General features: G+C 41.9%; 1 protein-coding gene across 9 annotated transcripts in view; it reads right to left on the reverse strand.

Annotated features, from left to right (window-relative positions):
- Window positions 1-1,112: 1,112 nt before the first annotated feature.
- The window catches only part of OSBPL5 (oxysterol binding protein like 5), a 141,614-nt gene continuing 116,329 nt past the window's right edge, over window positions 1,113-26,397 (reverse strand). For all 9 annotated transcript variants that reach the window (XM_031055062.2, XM_031055064.2, XM_034062594.1 and 6 more), the window contains 14 exons: window positions 24,803-25,022; window positions 20,495-20,679; window positions 19,029-19,110; window positions 18,296-18,394; window positions 17,229-17,325; window positions 16,176-16,274; window positions 14,834-14,931; window positions 12,700-12,789; window positions 9,763-9,899; window positions 6,048-6,233; window positions 5,371-5,509; window positions 4,107-4,224; window positions 3,409-3,511; window positions 1,113-2,441 (listed from right to left, as the gene is read on the reverse strand). In XM_031055062.2, the coding sequence (XP_030910922.2) occupies window positions 2,306-2,441; window positions 3,409-3,511; window positions 4,107-4,224; window positions 5,371-5,509; window positions 6,048-6,233; window positions 9,763-9,899; window positions 12,700-12,789; window positions 14,834-14,931; window positions 16,176-16,274; window positions 17,229-17,325; window positions 18,296-18,394; window positions 19,029-19,110; window positions 20,495-20,679; window positions 24,803-25,022 (1,789 nt within the window). In that variant the 3' untranslated portion in view covers window positions 1,113-2,305. The remainder of the gene's footprint in view (window positions 2,442-3,408; window positions 3,512-4,106; window positions 4,225-5,370; window positions 5,510-6,047; window positions 6,234-9,762; window positions 9,900-12,699; window positions 12,790-14,833; window positions 14,932-16,175; window positions 16,275-17,228; window positions 17,326-18,295; window positions 18,395-19,028; window positions 19,111-20,494; window positions 20,680-24,802; window positions 25,023-26,397) is intronic.

Below are 26,397 nucleotides of genomic sequence, written 5' to 3' on the forward strand. Positions count from 1 at the left end.
CACCTCCAGATGTTGAAATTGGATTAAAGTTAATAGTACAAGGATTTATAGATTGATCCTTTCTGGATTATTTTTAATTCCCTAGCAGTAAGTAGCAGCAGTAAATGTAGGAAACTCCTTCTCTACTGATGCACATTTAGTTTATGTAGGTTAATAGCTTCTTTCTTCGAACTGCTCCTCTCATGATAACAGCATTCATTTTATTTAACCGCAGTAACAAGTCACAGTGAAATCCCTATGGGTGTGTAGCTTGGTAAAATGGAATTGATCCAAAGAATTTCAGGCATTCACTTTGCAGTGAAGGCAAAGTTCCTGAAGGCCTCCTCTTAAGCACTGCTTCACTTTGGTTCAGGTGGGTTCAGGTAGCAGAAGTGTTTGCACAGCAGTAGGAGCAAAGGCTTCCATATTGCCTACCAGACCCTGTGTAGCCACACAGGTGTTACTAGTGGCTGGACATTCCTTCACAGGCAGAGGCTGGGGGACCCCCTCTCACAGATGGTTAGACCATGTGTGGCACAGGTCAGACTTCCTCAGCAAGGAGTGACTGGGACGATGTCCTTCAAACAGGCATCTGTCAAGGACTGAGAATGCTGACATTCTATAAGGATAATTCCTCAAGGATGAAGAATTCTTTGGCTTTCTGGAGACTTTTGCTAATAGCAAAGCCACTCTCATCTGCTATTATTTGTTATTTATCTCTTGAATGTCAGTTTTTGGATAGCAGTTCTTATCCCATCTGTTTATGTCAGAGGGATGAGGTTCTTTCCACGAAACTATCTGTTCTCTAGTATCAATTTACCTCCTTAATATAAAAGGTATTCTAATCCCGACAAGTCTATACATTTACATGTCCAACAAGAAAAATCAAGACAACCACTTTTCTTTCTATTTTGAGGGAGTTGCTACAATCAGAAGACACGGCCAATATGAGCCACAGGGTGTCAAAATGCTAATGCCATTCTAACTTAGGGCCTATGTCTGAGATTCTTGAAGACCTTCTTCTGTAGCTTTTCCTCTAGAAAAGCATGTCCTAAAAGATGTTCACTTGTAAAACACTATAAAACACAAACCTGGGTCCAAACACACAAATAATTTGTCAGACAGACAGCCACTGAAAGTTGTGTGTAGTTTTATTTCAACATATCAAGCACAGGGTTCCCCTAACTGGGGAATACGACAAGGAATGTACTTAAAAATTTGGAAAGATTTACATTGAAAGATAGCCCAGACTGGCACCATCACTAAGTATTTTAAGGCTGTATATATAGCAGTACTTACCACTTGGAACTACTTCAGGCCAGAAAAGAAAGGCTTAGTATTGTCCGCAGTCTACAGAAAATATTGCAAATCTTTTAAAAATGGTGTAAAATAGGAAGACTATTAACAGAGTTGAAGAATGCAGTGGCAAAACCTTTCCTCCTCCCTGACCTTTGACAATAAATGTGCCTAAGACCAAACACACATACATCTACATCATTCCCATCTTTCTCACCTATCCTGGGGCAGTGGATTCTTCTCTACAATGCTAGTGTGTGATATTATAAAACAGCCATATAGCAAATAGTAACAATAAGTGACCAGGTTTTATGAACAGGCATGTCTGATGCTACACTTGATGGGCCTCATCCAGGACACCAGTGAGCTCTGTAAACAAACAAGGAGCTTTCACCGAAGACTTCCCATTTCCTAAAGAGGAATGGCTCTAGGAAATTGTGCATATTTACAGTTTCCGTAGAATGGAAAACAAAACACATTCTGTGGTCCCATTCTGTGTGTGCTGACAAAACAGATCATGACTTAATATCCTGGGGGTGGATTGGTTTGGACCAAGTGTGCTCCCTCCCATAATCAAAGGCACCCAGACAGGCACCATAGACATGGGTTCTTTACAGCTCCCCAGCTGCACTCTCACTCAAACAGCTATGACCCCAGCTGGCATGACCTTTCCAAAATGTTGCTGTGTTTACCATTTTGAAGGTACCAATACTGCTGGGTAATTATTAATTGCATCAGAAAATGACAAGACATAGAAAACAAATTGCACAATTAAAGCTACATTTGGCTTCAGCATTAAGGCCCATACAGGTTAAGAGGTCCTTGAAGATGTACATGTAAAAGGCAAAAATGACATAATCTGCAGGAACAAAGTTTTGCAGGTTCCTAGGTCCCTTTTTAACCTCGTTTTTCAACTTCTTCCATCTGTGCCGTGTTGGTTCTAAAGTGCTTTGGTGCCTCACTGGGCTCCTTGCGCGAGTGACCCCCCTCCTGCAGCCAGTAATCATTATTGCTGCCAAACGTAGTGATTTTATTTGAAGACATAATTAATGAATAGTTGACACGTTAGAAAGATGCAGAGCAGAAACCAACAGCGAGAGTCCAGGAGGAAGCTTTCAGAAGAAACTTTCTTGTGGAAGGACTTTTTGTTCAGAGCACTGAGGTTTCTGGAAAAGAAAGCAACCTGTTTATTTCTGTGTCAGATGGAGGCGTGCAGCCACACCTGAGCTTCCACTCCAGGAAGGATCACTGTACTCAAAGACACCCTCATGGGTACAGCACTGCACCCCGCAGACTTTATGTCTTTTTGACAGAAAGATATATACTTGTGGCTGCTGCTGGATCAGGCAGAGCATGCTGGATGGCATGAGAAGGTGTAAGGGCATGAGCCCCAAGAAATCTCTTCATGTGGGCCCCACTCACAAACCTATGCCCTAACTTTCCAAATATAAGGACACCCAAGAGCAGCAGAGGAAATCTAAAGACATATCACCAATGGCTCTGTCATTCAGAAACAGCAGACCTCAAGTGGTCCCACTCCAGTGAAGCCCCGCGAGGGTTGGGTAATATTCCTCATGCAGAGGGGAATCAGCAGGGATCCCTGGAGCAGCTATAATCCTGCCTTCCCCACAGGAGTCTGCCCTTTGCCAGCAGTAGGTTAAGCAGGTGTCCTCACTGCTTTCCTCAGTCAGCAACTAGCCATTTATACAAAAAGCAGGAATTCAGTGCTTTTCACCCACGGAGCCCAGTTTTCAGGCCACACACCTGCACCTCTGCAGCAAATGGAGCAAATTCATAACATACTTGATGAGAAGGGAGACCCCATGCTTTCCTGCCTGGCAGAGATTTATTTAGAGCCAGGACCTGGCCCAGCCCCTCCCAACTTCTGCAGCTGTTTTGCAATTGGGAGTGCCAAGAGATGCTTAACATGCTGAGGGATGCTTTCTGTCCCATAAGGAGTCTCAGGAGAAAGGGAGTTCCTCACTATTTCAAGTAGTGGGTGGGTTTGCCATTATGGTATGATAACGGGTTTCTTACTGAAACACCCCAGCAGCTGATAAGGTGGAGGAGTTAAATGCCACAAGCTATTTTTAGCTCATTAAGATCATTGATTTGATGAGATAAATTCGTTACCTGTGTATGTCCTGTTGGGCTCTTTGTAGGGATAAGACGGCTGAATGAATTTCCTTCAGGTGATTCATTTCTTTCCCACACTGAGCGCACAGGCTTTCGAACCCTGTGGCAAAATATTGAAGGACACTGTTTTGCATCACCAACTATGGTTGACCCAGCAAATGGCTGGCTGTGATCAAACTGACACAGCCAGGAGGGACACTTTCAGAAGTAAACATGGGGAGAAGGAGACATGGGACAGGATCTTCCACCCTGAAGACCCAAGTCAGTGGAACAGGTCCCATGACACTGCTAAGGGTTTTTTTTCAGCTCTCAGAAAACAATTTTTGCAGCATGCTCCCTAGCTGAGGGAAGGAGAATGAAGTGCTCACACCTGCCTTCATCTCTGAAACATTCAAGGTCACCCCCAACAAAGGCTGAGAAAAGGGAATGAAAAACTAAGCTTGTTTCCTGTCTCTTGACTGGAATGTCAGTGTATTTTTCCAACATATTTGTGCCAGGAGCTGGGAAGTCCTTGTTGGCATTGATAGGGTAAGGCAGAAAGAGAAGCAGGAGGTACAGAGTATTTTCTGTGTTTGCCAGTGGGCTATTGGGCCCATGGTATTAACAGGGTTAGGAAATGTCCCAGGGCTGACTTGAGGAATAAGGTTCTGAGGGAACAACATTGAAGCCTGACCCAGGGATACCCAAATACTTGCCATCATCATCGGAGAGCTCCTGCACCGACTCTGGTGTCGAACAGCTGCTCTCTGTGTTCTGGCTATGGTTGGATGGCTGGTCGCTGCTTTTGCGGCGCCTGCAGTCTTTGGCAGACCTCTGGATAAAACGGGGATTAAAAGAGGCTTGGTCACTGTCAAATTGAAGATGCTTGTGTTTGGTTTTAAACAACATAGTTTGGGGTGCTGACATATCTGTGAGATTGCAAAGTTAGATTACTTTCTCAGCAACTCCTAGGAGTTGGACTCATGGCAGCTACTTAAAGGTATTTTATGCCCTGTACAGAAGTATTTTCTGAAATGATAACATCCCTAAGACACCCCATCCAAATTATTTTTGTAGTTTTAACTGACACATACTAGTGATGAACTTTATAGGGTTTTTTTTCTGAGTTGTACTTCTACCAACCAGGTACATAACAGAAAGGACAAAAAGAATAAAAATATAGAATAAAAATTCCTGGGGAAGACTTTTCAGAAGGTGCCTGAAGTATTTAAACATCACAGAACTTTTATGCCCAACTTCTTGATGCACTTTGGAAAGTTTCTCCCTACTTCTCAGATGGGCAAACCCAAGCACACTGACTCAGACTTCTTAGTGGAGGATCTTTAAAGCAGTTACGAACCTGAACTTTGCCATTGTTTAAGAGACATTCAGATTTGGGGTATTATAAAACAAAAGACTATGTACACAGTAAGATATGAGTTTTCCAGTGTAATATGGGCTATGGAGTTCTGCATTTACAAAGTGTTTCATGAATGACATACATTATTCCAAAGGTTAATGCAATGTTTAATGAACACATATTGTTCATTAATGCAATGTTTAATCCTTGTTTAAGGGAAAGGATATAGAGAGGTTTCTTGTCTTGTCTAAGAGAAAGTGATAAAGGCAGATAGCAAAGACCAAAAATGAAGTTGTAGGATCTCAGCTGTGTACTCCAAAACGTTGCTCACACCCTTGCTATGGGAAGTTTTCTGCTTTGGAAACACTGAACAGCGAAGTTCAGCTCAGTCATGTGTAAAACCCAATATGAGTCACTGTCACTAACATGGGTGGAAGAAAAATGCCAAAACAGATAGGATACATCAACCAAGAATCGTAATTATTTGGAGTTAACAATAGTATAATAATGCAGGTCTAGAGTCATAAGCTATGCTGTGCTTACATGAAAATGCTGCAGAAAAAGGCTGTGTGTCTAAACAATCATAAAGAATATTCTATTCCCTAAACCAGGCTTTTTACCTTGTGCCGTGTAATTTGATTGTTTATGCATGTTGCTTTTTGGTTTGACATTCTTGTCGATAACTCTCTTTCCATTGTCTGAAGTATTCCATTCTTCTCAAATTGGGCAATGTCGTTCAAAGGATCCCAAGGTCTTAAACTTTAGAGACCAACAGAAAAAAACATCAGAAAAGCAAGAATCCCATACCAGGTGTGTTATGAGCAATACACTAACTCTGCATGCATCAGGGCAGGCACCCATCTCTGACAGCAGCCAGTTTCCACAGATGTAGTGTGAGGACTAACAGATACTTCCCCTTACATTCACAGTTCTTAGCAATAAGTGAGGGAGGTTAAATCTCCAGAGGCCTCACCCTTCTTGGCAGAGGAGGAGAGACAGTTGTCAGCTCTGCTTGCACAGTGCAGAAAAATCTCTGCAAAATGATTTCATGCTTGATTGCAGCAATAGGGATTTCTACAATGGCATAGCAGATTTTTCATTGCCAAGCCCTCATTTCCACCTGTTCCCAATTAGTATCAGGAATATGTATGCTAATAGTGACATAGAACTCAGAAAGAGGAAGCCAGGGCATAGTCTGGGGAACGACAGGACTGGAATTGCAGGTCTGTAACCTTGCTTTGCAACTCCGGGAACTCAAGAAGTGAGGCCTGTTCACAACCCCCACTCCACCACTCACTCCTCGTATTTGTAGCGCCATTCATTAGTCGTGGCGTCATGCCGGAAGAGCAGCGGTTTCCATTCTGTGCCGTTCTCTTTCCGCTCCCGGGCAGCATTCCTCTGCTCCTCTTCTAGCACGGATTTTTCCTGCGTTGCCCTGTTTTGATCACCTTTGTTTATTGCACTGGTAACGTGCTGCCAAAGCCTAGGAATAAAAAGGGAAGCAAGTTAAAACACCTTAAAACTAACAATGCATTCTGCCAGCTCAAACCTTACAGTTGGCGCTTTTCTGGTCTATTGATACTCCAGAGGAAATATAAATTAAAGGAACATTATAAGAATATATTGTATACACTGAATGCTGTATACAATGATCTGCTGAAGAACAGGGGAAGTTTCCCTTAGATAACATCACCTACAATGTTCATTAAAATCTTCAGTGCTCTCTAAGGTAGTTATACTCAGTTCATTGAGGTCAGTGGCCTATTCAGAAGTGACTGATCTACAGTGGAGAGTCTGTGATCTTCCTTGCCCTTTCTATCATTAATGTTTTGGAGACTTTGTATTAATATCTACCCTTGAAACATAGGCTTTGTATTTGAAGCTTAGAAGCACTGGAAAACAAATTCATGTGCATGGCTTGCAGCTGCACATGCAGTGTTGTACTTCTGTACTGGGTTAGCAACCAGGTCTGTAGGAAGCTAATGCAGTCTGCAAGAAATGGAGATGCACTTGGGCTCACAAACTGCAAGCAGGAACACAGGCCTTTACTAGCACTTGTTTTCAGCTGCCAAAAGATACACCAGCTGTTTACATGGCATCTCACTAAGCCTCTGCCTAGAAGAGAGGATCTAGTTTTTACAAGAGAAAAACCATCACTGTTTTTTTACTGTAGCCAAGCTGTGATAGGCCTCTCCATTAGATGTTCCTCTAATCTGAGCATTCTGATCTTCATTTCAGGCAGGAAATACTTCCGATATTAGCAGCTAGCCCTCCCAAAACATTACCCAGTGGTTTAGCAGTTAGAATAGGCACTGGAGATCAAGGCTGTTCCAATATTCCCAGCTCCATAGAACATCAGTCCTCCATTTAGAAGACGAATAAATTACTCCATTTAATTTGGAGCTTGCTGTGAAACTCTTAACTTCAAAAGGATACTAATGCTTTCATTATATTTCTATCATCATGTGTTAGCACTTCCAAAACAAGCAGTCTCTTGGATAACTACCTAAAGACAGAGGAACACTTTTCTGGCCTTTCTGACAAGTCACTCCCATTTTCCTGTGTATGGATCTTTTCTCCCAGAAACAAAGGCAGGAAACTCAGTCTAAACTCAAAGTGATGGTGTGGGGGAGGGAGGAGTGAAAATAACAGCCTGAAAAAATACAGTGATGGTGTAAAAAGACAGCCCTAAGGAATGAGGTGGAATAAAGAGCAAGTCTTCAAAGAACCTCAGAGGGACATGCACAAAATCACTTCAAGGGCAAATTACTCCATCAAGATCTGCATGTGTCAGACAAGGAGACCCTCCATGGTGAGCTGCATAATGGTATGAGTGTCAGAGACTCTTCAGCTCTTGCAAAGATAGGTGATTTTCAGCACTTCAGGGCAGATTAAGCAATTCAGGCGGAACATATCCTGGATTAGATGGTAATGTATTCATGCAACTGTCAGCGTAATAAGGAGCTTGGTGGAATGTCTGTTAGGGGTGTCTAGATATTTTCCATTTCTCTCCTTTCCCTGGATCCATGTATCATTACTGATCTCTGCTGTGGCAGACGGATTCTGCTCTGGCAGTACTGTGGTAAATAGAGAAATGGAGATTCTCTGTCCAGAAAACCAAGATTTCTCATCTCCTTTAAAAGAATCTTCTTAGAAGATTAATAGAGACATGCTGCAGCCTGCTCTGCTCTGTAGCAACTGTGTGACTATAAGTTACAAATACAGACTTTATTGCCCATAATGTCTGCTGCTGGCCAGAACAAACTAAATGTTCCTGTGTTTTTATTTTCATGCAATCCCTTTCTTTACCCATAAAAAATGAATTTTCTTAGTGTGATTTAATGCAATACCAAAATTAGATGCCCTCAGGGAACCTCATGAAGTTTAACCATGACAAGTGCAAGGTCCTACACCTGGGTCAGAGCAATCCCAGGCACAGCTACAGGTTGGGCAAAAATGAAATTCAGAGCAGCCCTGTGGAGAAGGACTTGGGGGTGTTGGTCGATGAGAAAATGAACATGAGCTGACAGTGTGCACTTGCAGCCCAGAAAGCAATTGTATCCTGGGCTGCATCAAAAGAAGAGTGACCTGCCCCTCTACTCTGCTCTCTTGAGACCTCACTTGGAGTATCATGTGCAGTTCTGGTGTCCTCAACATAAAAAGGACATGGAACTGTTGGAACAAGTCCAGAGCAGGGCCACGAGGATGATCAGGGGACTGGAGCACCTCCCATATGAAGACAGGCTGAGAAAGTTGGGGCTGTTCAGCCTGGAGAAGAGAAGGCTGCGTGGAGACCTCATAGCAGCCTTCCAGTATCTGAAGGGGGCCTACAGGGATGCTGGGGAGGGACTCTTCATTAGGGACTGTAGTGATAGGAAGAGGGGTAACGGGTTGAAACTTAAACAGGGGAAGTTTGGATTAGATATAAGGAAGAAATTCTTTACTGTGAGGGTGGTGAGGTACTGGAATGGGTTGCCCAGGGAGGTTGTGAATGCTCCATCCCTGGCAGTGTTCAAGGCCAGGTTTGATGAAGCCTTGGGTGATATGGTTTAGTGTGAGGTGTCCCTGCCCATGGCAGGGGGGTTGGAACTGGATGACCTTAAGGTCCTTTCCAACCTTAACTATTCAATGATTCTATGATTCTAAGTGGTCAATGTAATGCAGAGCCAGGCAGCAAACTGTTTGGGATGTTAGTTGGAACTCGCTAACCATATTGGTGAGATGGCAGGACTAGCTGATTTTAAGCCAGTGCCATATGAAGTTGCTCTAGCTGTTCTTGCTCAAGAATTGGCCTGGGGACACTCACTGCATCATGTAGTAATTTCTTCAATTTCCTAAGTATTATGCCAGGACTATATTTAAAACTAATCTAGATTACCCCCCCCCAAAAAAAAAACCTGGTGCAGACTTCATTGGAGATCTCATCTGAGATTATGAGGCAGGGTTAAATATATTAATTACATTCTCTCATAAAATCCTGTTATATAGTTCAAACTACTGCTCTGCTCATGCTCATGCAGGGCTTTCCACATGATTCCTGCATCTATCTTAGGAACTTGTGGTTGAAACAACCCCTCTTAACAAGACATTCAACCTCAGATTGACATCTTGCCCTTCCATAAGATGGAAGTTAGAATTAGCAGTTAGATTAGCAGTTAGAATGATTCTGTTAGTGATCTCTGGAGTCCAGGGAGACTTGTTATTCTAGAAGATAAAATGTAGCCTCCACTATTTCTCAGCACAGCTCCTTGGTTATTTCAGAGAATGATTGATTGATTGATTGACTGATGGCTTGGCTTTGTGAGCGAAGATTTGGGAAGCGCTTTAACCACACTTCATGGAAATACCCCAGGGTTAATAAACTGGAGAAAAAAGAAGTAAATGGCTGGGTAATATGTGCAGGCAAAGCAGGTCTCTGTCTTTCCAGCACTGTGCTGAGGAATTGGAACCTTCTGATCAGAGCCCCACTTCCAGCAGGGAAGCGGCAGCAAGATGTTCTTAGAGCTCCTTACCTCTCTGACTCAAAGTCAGTCTGCTCCTCAAACAGCACAATATGGCGCTTCAGTCTCTGCCTTCGTACTTCACTGGTTGGGTTCCAGAACATTTCCATGTTTCCATTTTTCAACTCATTTATATGCACTTCCCCATCCTGAGAAGGAAAATTAAGTGAAAAGGTTAATGACAATCAGAAACATACAGCAGAAAATAATCCTGACAAATGGAAGCTGCTTCCTAATGATGATCAGGGCTTGCTTAGAAGGCTTCTATCTTCCTCTACCCCATTAAATCTCACTGAACACTTCCTGAAAGCTTCTAAAATGAATGATGCAAGGCATTCCTGTAAACACTAGCTGAATCAATGAGAAGAGAATTAGAAAGGGACCTGGTCCCTTCTGTTGTTCTTGTCCCCAGACAAGGGTATCCAAAGAAGTCCTAAGATGCTCTTCTTTCCCCACTGTTCCTCCCAGGCACCAGCCAGCACATATGAACAAGACCCCTAGCTCCTTTTCTAGCCTATCGTCTATTCCTCAGTGCTGAAATTTCATGTAGAACCTACTGAAATACCATCCTCTCTATAAAGGAGAGCTAAAGCCGAGATACTCTTTCACATTATTTTTTCTTCTTTTTTTATTTTCAGTTTAGTGTGGCGTTTCTATTATTGCTCCTGAATTTCATTTAGCACTTCAAAATGCCCAGGGGTCTTTCATCCTTACTCCTTGCTGGTTTATTTGGTGACCAACTATTCAACAGCACTTTTCTGGTGTGAGGTTGGCTAGACAATATTGCTGTGTCCCTGCTCAACTACGCTGCTTCCCAGCCTTGCTCACAGAGGCAGAAATGCCCCAGAGCCAGATCAAGTAGTTTACAGAGCATATAGTGAACAGCACAATGCTGTGAGTGGAATGAATGAGGCAATTACAGCTGCTGAAACAGCATGTGCAGCTGGTGCCCTTCAGCTGCCTGGACATGGTACGAGTATCATTCAAACTTTATTTAGGTCATGGCTATTGGCTTTACCTGTTGCTGCCTTATTTCTTTGCATCCCAGCTGCTGCATTGCTTCCCCTGCCACAGTCCCTGATGCATGTCTCAAAGTCCACTTCCCACATCTTCAGCTGTGAAACTCCTTCAAACCTAAGGGACTCTCAATCCCTCCTCAAAGTCTTCATAGGAACTTCCTCTGCCATGTCTTAAGGTGCCAGTTCCAGGACAGATTTCAGGCTCCCAAGAGACCCCAGATATGGATAGGAGGCACCAGGCAGGCATTACCAAACTTCACTGTGTGCATCTCTAAGGGGCATATATAAAAGCCTTCAGCTGCTGCTTTGTTCCTGGGGCTGAGAATCATTGGGATTTGCTTCCCTTTTTTATTCAGGTGGGTTTTCAGGTCCTGAGGCAGAGAATTAGCCTTTCAGCTGTGAGCATTTTTGTCAGGAAATTCTCTCAGGTCACAGATCAGCTGTCAGGAAACTGGATGGGACAGAGAAAAGCCTGCAGAACTCAGGAGACCAGACCAATATTCTCAGTGGGGAGAAGAACAAACAACATCCCTACCACTGCTGCACAGCAGCTATTCTATCCACAGCATACAACTGCAGACAGCAGCTTATGAAGCCATCCTTTCAAAGCCATTTAACTTCTTGTATATATCATTCTAATTTTGTGCACCACAAACAACCAGCACAAAAAACAAGGGAGGAATAAATTACTTTCAGGCTGATAAAACCCAAACAAAGCAGACTGGAAGCTGAGCAGCACACAGTCTTGTGGCTAGGTACCCCAGGGAAGCTACATGCTCTTGTGGATGGTGTTCACAAGACCCACCACAGACAAGGTACTCAACAGCCCAGCACAACTCAGAATTGCCAAGGCTTATCCTGCAGGAAAGTGAGGTCAGAATGGAAAAGCTACCCAGGCACAAGGAGCAAGTCTCCTTGTATACACCTAGGAAGGGCAAATCTCCAAATTTCAAAATGGTCATTAGCTTTTTATGGAAAAAAAAAGATTATCTTTGGGGAGGAGTTCAGTACCAAAGGCTACACTGTGGTTAGGACCTCACTGCAGAAAGGGCTTTATCCAGGCACATTTCACCTGACCTACTTTAAATACCTCCTTTAGGATGAGACAAATCTTGTCTCAGAAACGGCAATTTCTATGGACTGGAAAGGGAGCACAGGTCAACTATAATGAAGCTGTAGATGACTAAATGTAGCTGAGATGAATACTGAAGTATCCAGCCCAAAGCCAGGGCTTTTGCCTGGGTTACCAGGAGTTCCCAACCAAAACTCTAGACCAGATCCTTCATCATGCAACTTTATTCTTGCTGGATTTCAACTTAAGGTTGTTTTTGAGTGATTCACTTGTGCATGCTTGGTGTGCAAAGGTGCTAGCTGCTCCCCTGACTGGTCTGAGCTGCCCATACAGATGGACCCTCACTCTATCCTTTACCTCATGAACAGAAGAATAACTGTCTTCTATCATTAAGGTTTGGTGTGAAAATAATCCATTTATAACCCCGTAAAGTTCCTCCCTGATACTGCTGTAGCTATGGAAGTATTGAATGCACCAACGCAAAAGGAAGCCTCATGATTTTCACAGTCACACACAAGACACACTATGTCTCCTGCCATCAGAGCTTGTCCTGAGTCTGAGACCCTAAATACAGAGCCACTGGCTCTGACAGAAACCCTTCTCTCCATTCCCAGCTTTGGCCCAGGCTCTAGGAGTGCAAGTGTTACTAACATTCCAAGTGACTGGGCACTTTTAAAACATAAATAAGCTGGAGAGGTGTGGCTGGAAAGCTCTGCTCTCCCACAGTCCCTGGGGATGGCAGGAAGAGGTAGAACACTGGCCCATTTGCAACTCCCATGCCAGGGGCTGCCAGCCCTCACACACACCGTGCTGCCACACACACTTGAACTGCTAGCAACTTTGATCATTGCATGTTACCCAGTGTCCACTGAGACTTGCTAACACTTCTTCTCCTGATTTAATCTTCCCAGAGATTTGATTAATGCTCGCGCTGCCACCGAAGAAGGGCTGTCAGGGGAGAACAGAAATAGAAAATACGATCAGTCTAGTGACAAATAGAAGGAAGCCAGATACAGTGATGCAGCAGGAGGGGAGGAAAGTGCAACCTGCTAGTTTTCCAGTATTTGTGGTAAAAAGCAGAAGGAATCCTAACATGGATTTTGACTGTCTAGCATTGTACCCTCCTCCTTTGTTTACAATGTTAAAATCACTGTAGGAGCTGCAGGAAGAGAGATAAGCCTTCAGATGCATTAATATTCAGCACTGCAAGATCTTGCCTTCATTGCAGATACACTTATTGTCAGCTAGACATTGGGATAAGTGTTATGTGGCAAGCCCTTCTCATTGTCTCAATCGCACTACAGTTTGCACCCTTATACTTTCAGGCAAAGAAAATGATGAGCACTAATGCAGTTGGTGACATCTCCTGCTTATGGAAAAGCAACAGCAGTGTGGCACTGCTGATGGCTGCATCTGTGTGAAGGTTTCAGTGTGAAGAAGCTTTTGTCAGCAGAAAACAAAAAACCAAAATGGGTATTTCCAGAGTCAGGGAAAAGATTCCCAGAACAATAGAAAATTCCGCTCACCTCCTCCGGCCAAACACAGGAAACAGCAGTGATAGAGTGACCAGCTCTTCCATTCAGACCACACAACATTTTTTCAGACACTTTAGCAGTTACATTCCAATAATGTTTGTGCAGAGAAACCTTTTATTTTTTTTTTAAATAACAATATAAACCCAAATTTCCCAACACACCCATGGAAAAGAAATAATGAGTATCTTAAGGATCAAGGTATTCAATCCAGCTGAGAACGGGTACATATCCAAATTAATAACAAAGTTATGAGGTTTACCTTTAACTTCTCACAATTCTACTACAAAAGGTGGCTAAGACCTATCCAAAGCCATGCACATAACTAAGCCAACAGGGACCTTTCTAGGTCATGCTGGGACTAAGTGTATTGTTTTCAAGCCAGAAAAGAAGGGTCTACATTTTAAGCCCTAAAGTGTTTGTAGGTTTGAGATGACACTGATGAAGTCAGGAGAATATTCCACTAGCCCCAACACAATACATCAGGTCTGTGGGAAGAATAGGCTTTAAAGACAAGTATATGCAAAGTCAAGGAATGCAGATGAGGCAACAGTTCACTCTGTAAGGGCAAATAAAACCAGAAAATTATTATTGCCCCCCAGCAAAACACAGAAAACCAGACAAAAGTCTGAAAAACATCCCCCTAACTCCAGTAATCTCTCACATTTATGTTGGCTAAGGCTGCAGCTTTCAAGTCCTGCATATTCTCAGTTCTTCCATCTTTTATTTTATGCCCAGGCAAGGAATTATTTGTTGGAACAGAAAAGAAATGGATGCTCCTTAAAAAGCAAGTTAACTGTACAGTAAAACTTACAGGTCATCACTCTTCCTCCCAAATTTTAATACATAGAACTAAAGGAATCTCCATTTTACCTGCATACCATAGATTTACATCAGCAGGTTTTCTAGGGGAGGGAACAGCTTCTTGATCAAGTCACTACAAGGCAATGACAGTGCAGCTTGTCAGTGTGATAGCCACATAAAATTAACTGCCTGAAAATGGGCTTTTACCCCATCATCAAGGCAAGGGGCTGTAGTCTTGAGAAACGCAAGGTACAGTTCATTACCTGCAAAGTAAGAGTATGTATGCTATGGCTTTTGGAGAGCTACGCTGAAGAACCACATCCTAAGTTTCCTCAAAGTGGTTCATATTTTGCAAGCAGAAATAATTGCACCTTCCTAAACACAAGCCACTCTGTCATTGCCAAACATTCAGAACAGAATTTGGCCAGTAGTCAGCTGGCTGGTAGTGAAGAAGTCCTGTAAAACTTGGGCTTCCTGGGTTCTAATCAGTCGCACTAGGCAAAACTGACTGCAGGATGATGCCTCCCATCTGGTAAGCCACCCCACGGTGCATGCATGCATTGCTGGTACATAAGTGATGTGTATGATCAAACGTTGTCTGGAGTGCAGGGGCAAGCCTGAGACGCACTCAAAATTGGAGCCAGCATGTCTCTTACCTTTAGCTTGAATTCCAGTTCTGCCCTGTGGTTAGTTTTCTCACAGTCGATGGTAACTTTCCCTCCAAGCTCCATTGTCATGGTACCATATAAAAGTCCTGGCAGTGAAAAATAAGACGTAAGAGAGGCTCTAAGTGATCTGGTTTCTCAACTCACAGTGGCTCTCACTGGCATCCTGTGAAATTTCCTACTTGGCTTGAAGTTTTGAAAAGACAGAAACCAACTTTTCTAGTAAATTTCTCTTTACTACAAGCATGAAGACTCCTCCCCCAAGTCCATATTCTCCATTTATTACACCAGCTAGGAAGTAGCTTGACTCACAGGTGCTGATAATGCATCTGTGGTAAGCTGAAAGTGGGAAAGCAAAAATAAGGAAAGTTGTGCCCAGACACTTCAATTATACTAGTGTTTAAACAGACCCAGTTTCTTCACACAAGGTGGATGGGGCAGGGAGAAGCTGTAATGGGATTCAGAAGAATCTGGGAGACTAGCAGTCGTGTAGGGGACTCCTTTCTACATATGCTTACCATCTTCTCAAATGGTTATTTCCAGTACAAAAAAAGAGTCAAGAAAAAGATTTGTGCACAGGACTAGTTTACAGAGGGAGTGATTTACAGAAGCCACTGTTTTCAGTTAGTTAGCGCCTCCACCAATACTAACTTAGAGATTAACATGCCAAAATAAAAACTACTCAAAGACTGAAACTGGATCAAAGTGCTCAGGGAGTGATTTTATCACTGTGGTTGAAATGCCATCAGCACTTAACTTCCTAAGGAGATAGGCAAAGTTACAGCAGTGACTCACAGCCACTCCCTAGTCTCAGTGCATGCTCAGCTTAACAGAGCAAAGCTGCACGGTAATTCATCCTCACCGAGGCAGCTCATACACTGAGGAATATCATTATTAGAGTAATAAAGAAGTAAGGAGAGAAGAGAGAAATTTCCTTTACTCTCAAAAGGCCAAAAATATATGAAGCAATTTCAGTGTTAACATTAGAAAACCTTTTTATCAAAAGATCAAAAACGTCCTCATATTCTTTCCATCTTCACTTTATCTGCAGTGTATATATGCAGTATATTTGTGTTTCTACATAGTGTTAAAACCAACTTAGATGTGCCTAATTCTGTCCTCAGATCTGTGCAGACAAATCAAAAAGACTTCAGTGAGGATCACCAGTGTTCTGAACACTATGACTCGTGTGGAGCAACTGCTCCCTGGAATTACCAGTCCCTGTGGTGCTCGGTATTTGAGGGGGAAGAACAGAGTCAGTGCAATGTTAGTCAATAAGATACCATTATATTATTCTTTATGTTTGCTTCCTGCTTGAACACTCATAACTTACCTTTACAGTGGGCGTATGGCATAGTAATTATATAATCTTCTCCCCTGTTTAGAAACATAAGCTTTGCTTTCCCATCCAACAGTGCAGAAAGTGAGTTACCTAGAATTTGAAAGAACAATTACATATTTATTAAAAAATGCATTTTTCACTTAGCCATCCTACTTTAGATAAACATTTCCTTTTAAATGCAGGTGACAAAAGAACAGATATGAAATGCTAATTCTTCAGGACCCTGCAAATCATTTACTGTTGGAGGCAGGCAGTTCTAATAAACTCTCTACTGTATGGCTCATATTTGTTCTGGCATTTAACCCCTACTGCAGAAAGGCTAATAGATTAAATAAGTCATTAGTGGGATGCATATAGCAATTCCAGTACTTAGAAGTTTTTCAGGTCCCTTTGTGCTCACAGCTTTTCTGATTCTATATTGTACCACAACAATCCCATATAGCAAATAAAATTGCCAGGACAGCAGTGACAATTTACAAGTGTCTCAGCAAATACATTTACCAGAGGAGAGTACTGAAGAGGTGTTTGTCTAAACAAAAAATCTATTTCAAATAGCAACACCGTTTCATGGCCTGCAGCTGTGCTGTCTCCACTGAGATTAGGAGATTCCAGGACATTTTGAAGCTCTAGGGTTCAACTGTCAGAAATCTGGGAGCTACATAAATTGTTATATTTATACAGAGACACTTGCAAAAGTCAGTTGGATCATCAGATAGCTATAAAATGACTCATCCATGAGCCATGAAAAGCAGTCTGGCAACCAATTGCCCATACATTTTCAGGAACATTTGCTTTCTGAAAACCAGGTTTTTAAAGCTATTTGATTCTTCATCCAATTTATTTATTTATTTAACATCAGTGTGATCTCCAGCTGAAATGGCAGAAATAGGGTAAAACCAGAAGAGCCAAGACAAGCAATTATGATGGTTGATCTCTCAAGCATTTCTTTATTCTTAACTCCCAGCACACTAAGGAGTGATTGAAAGACAAACAGAAACCAATGCCATGATACTACCTGGAAGATGCCTAGGCTTAATGCCTTACCATAAAACTTGGACCTAGCTAGAATGCTGCCTGTTATGCAGAATCCGTCCTTCCTATTGCTGACATGAAAAGCTGACACTGGTGGATGATGGGAGACCTAGAAGAAAAATAGGCACAGGTCATTTACAGCAGTCTTTACAGGCTAAGCAGAGCAGTGAGTGCATACATTGCTTCACACAGTGTTACACATGCCCTAGGCAAAGTGCAAGACAGAGGACACAGGAATGACCAGAATCCTCTAAGCCATACCATTAATCTCAATGGTAAAGAAGGAATATTATATGTGAGACCATTATATATGAAAACATTATATAAGCAGACTTTCTTCCCTGTCCCGTCTTTTCTTGTCCTCACGCATTTGAGGTCACTTTAGACCAACAGGCACACTGTCAGATTTTCAACACAATAAATGACAGTGCAGAACTTTTTGGCAGCATTTAAATAACTTCAATAAAATGGATGCTATGGCTGAAATGAAATAAGGCAAAATAAAAATCCTCTGATTAAATAGAAAAAAAATGCAGGTGAAACAGGAAGTCCCTATACCAAAGTCCAGATGGTCCTCAAATCCTTTTATTAAAACTGTAAAACTCAAAACAAATTTTGTCAGGCCAGGTTATTTGTGTGCTTTGCCCTTCATTTATCCCCTAAGTCATAGAGATAAGCCCTTAATTCACTCCTATAAAAATCATTATAAAATGTTTAGCACTAAAGGAAGGTAGGATCTGGTTATGTGTTTTATGTCGCTTTTGACAGAGGCAACATAAACCATGTTTTATTAAAAATAAGAAAAGTAGGGCAGAATCCAATGGAAAAGGTCTTTATTGAAGAGGCTAATGTTATATAGGGGAGACTTGTTTTTACAGTCTTGAGTGCCCACCAAAGCTTGCATGATATCTGTCAATCTAAAAAGAAAAAAGCAGCTGGTTTACCCAATGTCCCACTCTGGATGCTTACACAAAACTCCAAGTTCCTCTCCTAGGTGAGATGAGAAGCATGTTCCTACGCATGGGCGTGCAAGCAGGCTGCTCTTTGCAACACCTGAGCATCCAAATAAAGCAATTTACCTGTTCTGCTATGTAAAATGTATGACTGTTTGTCTGAGGGTGAAACCAACAGCAGCGAAACGTCTCTCCCAGAATAGGGTTGTATGGCTTTTTTATTCCCTGAAAAACAAAGCAAACAAAACCTGCTACAAATGAAGATTTGCAATCCAACTCTACAGAGATGGTAACAAAACAGCATAATTATTTTTCTCCCCTCATGTTGTAAACTAAGTCAATCACAAGAATAAAAACTGAAGAACCAATCATATATATCCTCTTTATCTAACCTTTTAATCTGAACCATGGATTTATCTGCTATTCTCACCAACTCAATCTTCTGACTCAATGTCTGACCAAAGCTTTACAAGATGATCAAACTTTGGTATGCACCTGCTGCATATAGTAGCAGAAGTAATAATGCAGAAACATGGCACTATGGTACTAATAGGCCTGAAAAAAATAAAGGAATGTGCTTTGAGCAAAGGGAAAAATCTTGCATCTGAGAACATGTTACTTGTTGATGACTACTTTTTCCTTGTAACTGTCCAGTGCAAGGTCAGAGCCTTCAATCAACACTATTTTGCACTCAGCATCTACTCTGAAACCAAATGCAACTTCAGCATTAAAAGTAATGTTAAAAGTCTTCTAAACAACAGAAAAGGTGAAGTGTCAAAGGAGAGGCAATAAAGAAATACACAGCCATAGCAGAAGACATCAATGGCTCTTACAGCCCCAACTTGATTAATTCTTTTACCTTTGGCTTCTTATAGAAGCCGGACAGATACCACCTCAAAACTTGCTTCATTCGACTGTACGGATCATCTTCAAGGACAGCCCTGCAGGACAGAACATAAAATGTTCCTTATATTGTTCACACATTGCGTTCATTTCATACCGGTATAATAACATTAATTGCAGTAGTATTTACTTGGTACTAAAGGGAGGTAAGTTCTGTGCTGCTGCCAGAAAAGATATCTGCCAGCTTAAAAAGTAGCACCCCTTGCTGTGTGCTCTTGCTAAAAGCTTAACAAAATTTCTGGAGTGTATCAGGTTTGACGGGACATTCATACATGTTCATGTGGAACTGCTACTCACTAGCATTTAGTTACAACCAATACTACATTGTGAGTCATAAAAACAACACTTATGCCACCAAAATCAAAGACAATTCTATTTTTCTTTTCCTTTGTTTCCCTTTTCCTTAGAAGATCTTTAAAGCTGACATGCTGACATGGTCTTTTTCAGTACTTCAAGAGTTTGTACAATAATTTAGGTTGGAAGGGACTTCTCATGGTCATTTCATCCAATCCCTCCCTACTCAAAGATAATGTGGGAAGTAAAGATAAACAACCATTCCATTAGTAAACATTTGGAAATGAACTTTTCCAATCATCAAGTCAGATTTCAATATTAACCTTGCAAAATCCACTCAGAAGGATCATCCCTACCACAAAGAGCTTTATTTAACAAAATCTCCAGACCTCTTGAAATTGTCTTAGTTCTTAGCACTGAGAACAATTTCCTTAACTTCAGATGTTACAAATGCCAAAAACAAAGGTTGAAAATACCACCATTCTACAATTACCCAGAGGCAGTAGAACAAATATGAGTAACAGTGCTGCTATTTGAATGTTGCACACACTAGTTTTAAAATACAGAACCAGTGTGTGCAATATTCAAATATTCATTGAGAAGGCTGGTCCTTCCTATCTGCAAGCATAACATTTTCTATTTTCTACACTGCTGCTCCCAGCAGGTTCACTAATCAATAGTGTTAAAAGATGTTTCTTATTTGTTTATGAACCAACATAATTATATTGCTTTGGGGACAGAAGTGCTCAACAATTCTGTTTGCTCTGTCCTATTATCCTCTGTACACCAGTCGACCAGAAGGTGGCACAGCTCTGTTACAAGATGATCAAAGGCATGAGCTGACTTCCAATCAGTTCCAGCCAGGGCTGGCAAACATGTTGCATATGCAAAGGTAGTTTTGTCCACAGTTTAACCATTTTCATTGCCCCGTACTTGGTAGCAGTCTATCTTTAAAAGGTCACTGCAGCTGGTGCCTGGCTTTATTTACATTGAGTCCAGGGACATAGGTATTATCTGGGAGCCTATCAAGCAGACAAACACGCCCCAGCCAGCACCAAGCTAACGCTGTAACATGTATTCACAAATGGAAGAAAAATGTCCATGTTGGGCACACTGCATGCTGCTTACTGGGAAAGCAGGTCAGCATGGTAGTAGTAATCAGAGAGTTTGTTAAGGAATGAGCGTGGCTCCAGGATGAAGGTGGGCAGCACCACCCGTGACAGGTCCATGCCAGGCCGCAGCTGCTTCAGCAGGATCCACATCAGGCTCTTGTTCTCCTCAGAGACAGTTTCTGTTTGAGATGATTCACCTGTCTACAATAGGAAAAGGGAAGTTCAGGGCAGAAACAGGAAAACCACTTCTTGCAGGTACATTTATCTGTGGAATCCAAGCTCACCCAGGCATAGGCCCTGGTACAAGGGTGGATGCTCAGCTACTCTACTGCAAAGAATTGCAGCTCTGTCCCAGGAGAAAGGAATCTCCAAAGCATTCAAGTGAGAGGTAGAGAAAGCCCTGGGCCTCTGTGAGAGCTGGCACAAGGCAGGGAGCACACTTCCACTATGATCTTCCTGACCTATTGGCTCCACACACCTTGACCAACATTAACAAAGAGGAGTCTGCACTGCAGTCCCCCAGGAGGTGTGGACACACGTAAGGCTGTTACAGCATCCCTATGGCCTGGTGGGATGCATACAGAAACCTCCCCTCAGACCCATTCTCAGCAAACGAGAGACTAACATTTAACATTATACGTGTAGAAAAATTTAGGGGATAAATGAGCAATCAACAAAGATTCTAAATGAATCATTCTAAATGAGGCAAACTGGTATCATACCTACAGGTAAAGGCTTGCGACATGTACAAAACTGCAGCACCCCACAATGCTGAGCAGAAGTGCAGGTAACAGTAAAAAATGACAGGGATTCTGTTGGGTTTCAGCCATAATTCTGTAGTTCCTATGGATTCAGTGGGATTATATAATGTATAAGATGGGGGAATGGGCCTTTCAGGCCACTGGAGCAAGAACATGAAACTAAATTTTCAGACAAGAATGCATTTTAATTCATTCTAGGAATCATAATTTAACTGTGAAAGAGAATACTTAAGCTTTCTACTGGTTTTAGAGAAGATATTTATATGAGCAAAAGGGCACAGATCGACTTCTGGAATGGACTTTGGTTTGGGAGAGGACATGCAGCATAACCCCGTCATATTTGCAGATGGTATAAATCATTAAACATTCATTTTCACCACCTGAGCATTCCTGAGCACCACCTTTTTGGCTCTCTATCAGCCTTTTCACTAGTCATGTAGAAACACACTGAGTCCAGCTTGCAGGCTGAGGGGAATTTAAAATCTGAGGAACAACAAACTATTTCCTTTGCACTGTTCTTCCATTATCATACTATTCTTTTTGTGGCAGGCTGGTGCAGCACACAGCTTGAAACTCCAAGAGGAAATGGAAACTGTTAAAGAATGTAGTAGCACAGTGTCAGCTGGAGCGTACAATACATATGGGTCTATTATAACGTCCATTATTTATCCAGGTTCTCAAGTGTGCCTATATTTGTAATATTAATTAATGCAATGGTGAAATTGCTGTACAGAGTGTCTTGCAGACAGAATCACTGCAGAAGGGATGGATGAAAAGGGAAGGAGAAGAAGGTGCAGGAGGATGAGAACAATTGCAAGTGGTTTCTGGTTTGCTTTCCTCTTAATATGTCACTCTCAATAACCCTTTTTATAACTTGCTAGCCCTAAAAGCTTGGAAATGTGAAAACAGAAGGCATTTTTGGTTATCACTCTACCTACTAAGGAGGTGTCTTTTTTATATTCTAAAACAACTTTCACAATCTCAAGGTCCTTCTGACACCTGTCTCTGCCTTCACATTCCTAATGCAAACAAGGCAAAACTAGAACATCAGATGCATAAGTATGCATGTCTCAATCACATATAGAGGCACGTAGTACATGCACACCTTTCAAATGAACGTTCAAAATGAACCTGAAAATTTAATGGTGATAGTCTGCATCTGTGCCCTCTTCCTGTCAAATCTGAGCTGCAGACACAGCTTCAGGGGTGTCTGCAGCTTCAGTTTAAGAAGACAGTTGATCCACTTAAACTAAAGATCAACTTCAGTTATTAGTTATTAGTTGTTATTACCTTGTGTTTACCTTGATACATCTCCGCCCATTGCTAACAGTAAACTGTCATTGCATACAACCTACTTTTCTTTATGTTATTGTCACCAGTGACATAAGACTCAACAACCAGTCCTATCTCTGTGTCCCAGCTGGTGATAGTCTCATCTCTTGGCCAACAACAGAAATCTAATATAACACCTAATGGCCAAGGCAACAGGGCAGCTCTTTTTGAAAGACCACACTGGATGTTACCTCTGTCTGAGCAGCCACATTATGGTTAGCCTTATTTTATGCTACACAAAGACTCACTCTACAGAAGAAATGCAGTCCTTTCCTTTTGGTTTGTACCACATTTTTTTTTAATGTAAAACTACAGAGATCTCTCACTAACACATCCACATACACACATCAGTGCTGCCAGTAAGGCTCATTTAAACACCAAAGCTTCAGCGTGCCCTGCCAATGCTTATAGGACAAGTGTGTCACATGGCAAAAGGCCATTTCATAATAAGCAGCTGATAGAAATAAAGTTTGCCTTCATTTTGCTGCTGTTAGTTGTTCAGATGTATTCAAAATCCTATTTGGACCTGGTTACCATTTTCTGTGTGTCTGGGGTGGGATTTGAGGGGAGAGATACACAAAAAGGAGGATTTTGGTTGGTTGGTTGGGGTTTTTTTTGTCTCTGTAAGCAACAGTTCCGTTTACAAGCACAATTTCTACAGCAGGAGCTTGCACCTCATACATGACATCTGAAATGGCAGCAAACATATGCTACCTGGATTGGCATCTCCAGACTACAAACTGCTGCTCTTGGGGGTGGTTGGGCTGTGGACAGGAGGAGACAAAACTCAACTCTTCCTGCACCTCTGTGAGGTGGTATGGCAGAGACAATCTTTTGTAGTCTCTCATGTAGGTTCTCCTGTTACAAGAAGTCTGTAGAGAAACAAACAGCAGTAATATAATCTGTGTGGGACACCTAATCAACCTCAATGTTTTATCCCTCAGCAAAACACAGAGTGTAATTAGGATATATTTAACTACATTTGTTTCCTCAATATTAGTTTTATACTTTCAGGAAAACTCTGAAAGAGGAAAGGGTCTAGAGCACAAGTCTAGGAGCAGCTGAGGAAACTGGGGTTGTTTAGTCTGGAGAAAAAGAGGCTGACAGGAGACCTCATCACTTTCTATAGCTACCTGAAAGGAGGACATAGCAAGGCAGGTGTCAGTCTCTTTTCTCCCCCCTAGCAATAGGGTGACAGGAAAGAGCCTCAAATTGTGGCAGGAGAGATTTCGATGGGGTATTAAGAAAAATTTCTTCATTGAAAGGTTTGTCAAGCACACAATCAGGCTGCCCAGGGAAGTGTTGAGTCACCATCCCTGGAGGTATTTAAAAACTGTGTAGACATGGCACTTAGGAACACAGTCCAGTGGTGGACTGAGCAGTGTTGGGTTTATGGTTGGATTCTATGATCTTAAGGGTCTTTTCCAACCTAAATGATTCTTTGATTCTGAAAAAGAAACAGCTTTCCAGCAAAATGGTTTTATTTGAAGCATCAGCAAGACTTCAGCTTACTTGTTCAAAGCAATATGCAAGGGAGTGCGCAGTCCTCCCAGCACTGCTGCAGAGCCCCTCCGCTGCTTGTTCAGACTGATTCTCACCCAACACACTTGGATCCCCCCAGTTCTGTACTGCTGCCTTCCTCAGAGGTCACAGTAGCATTCAGCTAACAAAGGCTCTTATGTAGAACAGAAATACCTCCTCCTGCTGTTAAATGACCTGAGAAATGGCCTTCCTACAAGAAACTGTCATTTAGAAATCAAGTGGCTCAAATGCTCCATTATGACACACAAAAAGGATGTTCCATGCATAATAAAAAAAAACGGATGTATCATATTCTATATCATGCAAGGACTGAGCATCCTAATTGGCTAGCACACATGCCCAGAATAATAATTCTCCCTCCCACTGGCTCCACAAAGCACTGTGCCAATGCTGTGTGGCTCTTTAATGCAATAACTGGTTAAAGCAATCTCTGATGCTGGAAACACGCCAAAGCACAGTAGTAGAGCTGCTGTTCATAATGCATAATTATTAGAGCACATGATTATTCAACATAATTTTGCAGAAAGCTGTGCACTCCTGTATCTATAAAAACACTGGAACTCACAAAGCTGGTTCTTAACTGCCAAGCACCTGAAAGTCTGAATGACAAATACTCAAATACTATGAACAGAGACATTTTAACAGAAAGAAGCAATGATAAAATACTTTTTTTTCTTATTTATTCTTACCTCCCCAAATTCTTCATAGATCTGTTCAACATAAGTTGTCCCTTTCCTTCCCAGAGAGACCTCTCCATGGATTTCTGACTGATCGCTCTCACTTCCATTTGTCTTCCGGCTATTCTCATGCATTTCATTCTCTGACTCTTCTACGTTGTCTCTCTCAGACTTGTCCGAAAAAGCATCATTTTCCAAATGGTGGTGGTTCTCCAGGGCTGATTCATTCAAACTGCAACACACAGTTCATTGCTTGGTTCAGTCTGATCTACAAAGCAGGATTACTAAGGCCTTTTAGAGAAGGTAAGAACACCCCCTAAAAAGAGGGAGTGCCTCCCAAGAGAGTATAAGACATTGATTTCCTGAATAGCACAGTTTTATCATGCAAACAGCAATATATTTTCCATCAATATTCCTCCCTCCAAACTGCACTTCACAAAATGTGCCACACAGCTCCATTTGACCCTTACGCAGAATTTCCACTGGCTCTGGATTGAAGCCTACATACCAGAGAGATACAGAGCACACACTAACAGCTGTACACTACTGATTAGAGAACTGAAGTGTCAATCACAAGAGATCTTTTCCATTTACCAAAGCAAATCAGTGGATTGTAGCATATGGGGAAAATATGACATTTTAGGATACATTTTTTTTTCCAGTACTATTGCTACTTTATTTCAACAGATCTAAGTCAGCCCTGCACTAAAAAAGGGGAATTTAAATATCAATATAATAAAGTATTTTCACACATACACAGACATGAACTAACATGGGGAATGTGCTTTCCCTAGATAGTGCTGTTGGGAGAACCTGAGTTGAAAGCACAGACTTGACAATTACACGTCAGAAGAATACCCAGATTATAACAGCATCCAAGGGAAAGTGTGGAAGGTGTAGCAAGCTTCATGTCCAGTGATCCAGGCTTTAGAGAATGAGGAGAAAGCCAAAATTTCTCTTTCAAGTAGCCTATAGAATCTTCATTTGATAAAACAGATGCAGTTCATATGGCAGATGGCAAACATGATTAGATGGGCCAGAGGTCAGACGCTGGAAAGTATTCACTAAGTGCCTGTTATACCAAGTGATATTTAGCATGTGCTTCAGTTTTCCCCATTCATACTTGTCTTTGCACACACATTACCTCTTTCATGGCCTAGCCTAGCTTTCAGGTGCTGACCTTCTCAGCTTGGCCTTTTTCTGAATATTCCTCACCCAAGTCCTCATCCAAAATTGCTTTTGGATAGAACAATTAAGAAAAGATTTCCAGCTATGCAAGGAGTTCCCAAGCATCTAAACAGGACCTGGATCTTGAAGAGTGTTACTACTTCCTGTAGTCCGTTTCCCCCTCAATGCAGGATTTATCTTCTCAGTACATGGGAATGTTCTGTCAAGCTTGAAGCCTCTCCATGATGGCCTTTTCTCAGGCCATTTTGGGCATGATTCAATTTCGACCTTGTTCCTCCCCCCCCCCCCCCCTTTATTTTATTTATTTCCTTACTTAATTACAGTTATGCATTGCTAGTTACAGACAGATTTAACAAAACATCAGGTGAGTCAGAACACAAAACTGGCACCAGCTTTTCAGATCTCAACTTCCAACCATG

Source organism: Melopsittacus undulatus, chromosome 4 (assembly GCF_012275295.1).
Source record: "Melopsittacus undulatus isolate bMelUnd1 chromosome 4, bMelUnd1.mat.Z, whole genome shotgun sequence".
In the NCBI taxonomy this organism is placed as follows: Eukaryota; Metazoa; Chordata; class Aves; order Psittaciformes; family Psittaculidae; genus Melopsittacus; species Melopsittacus undulatus.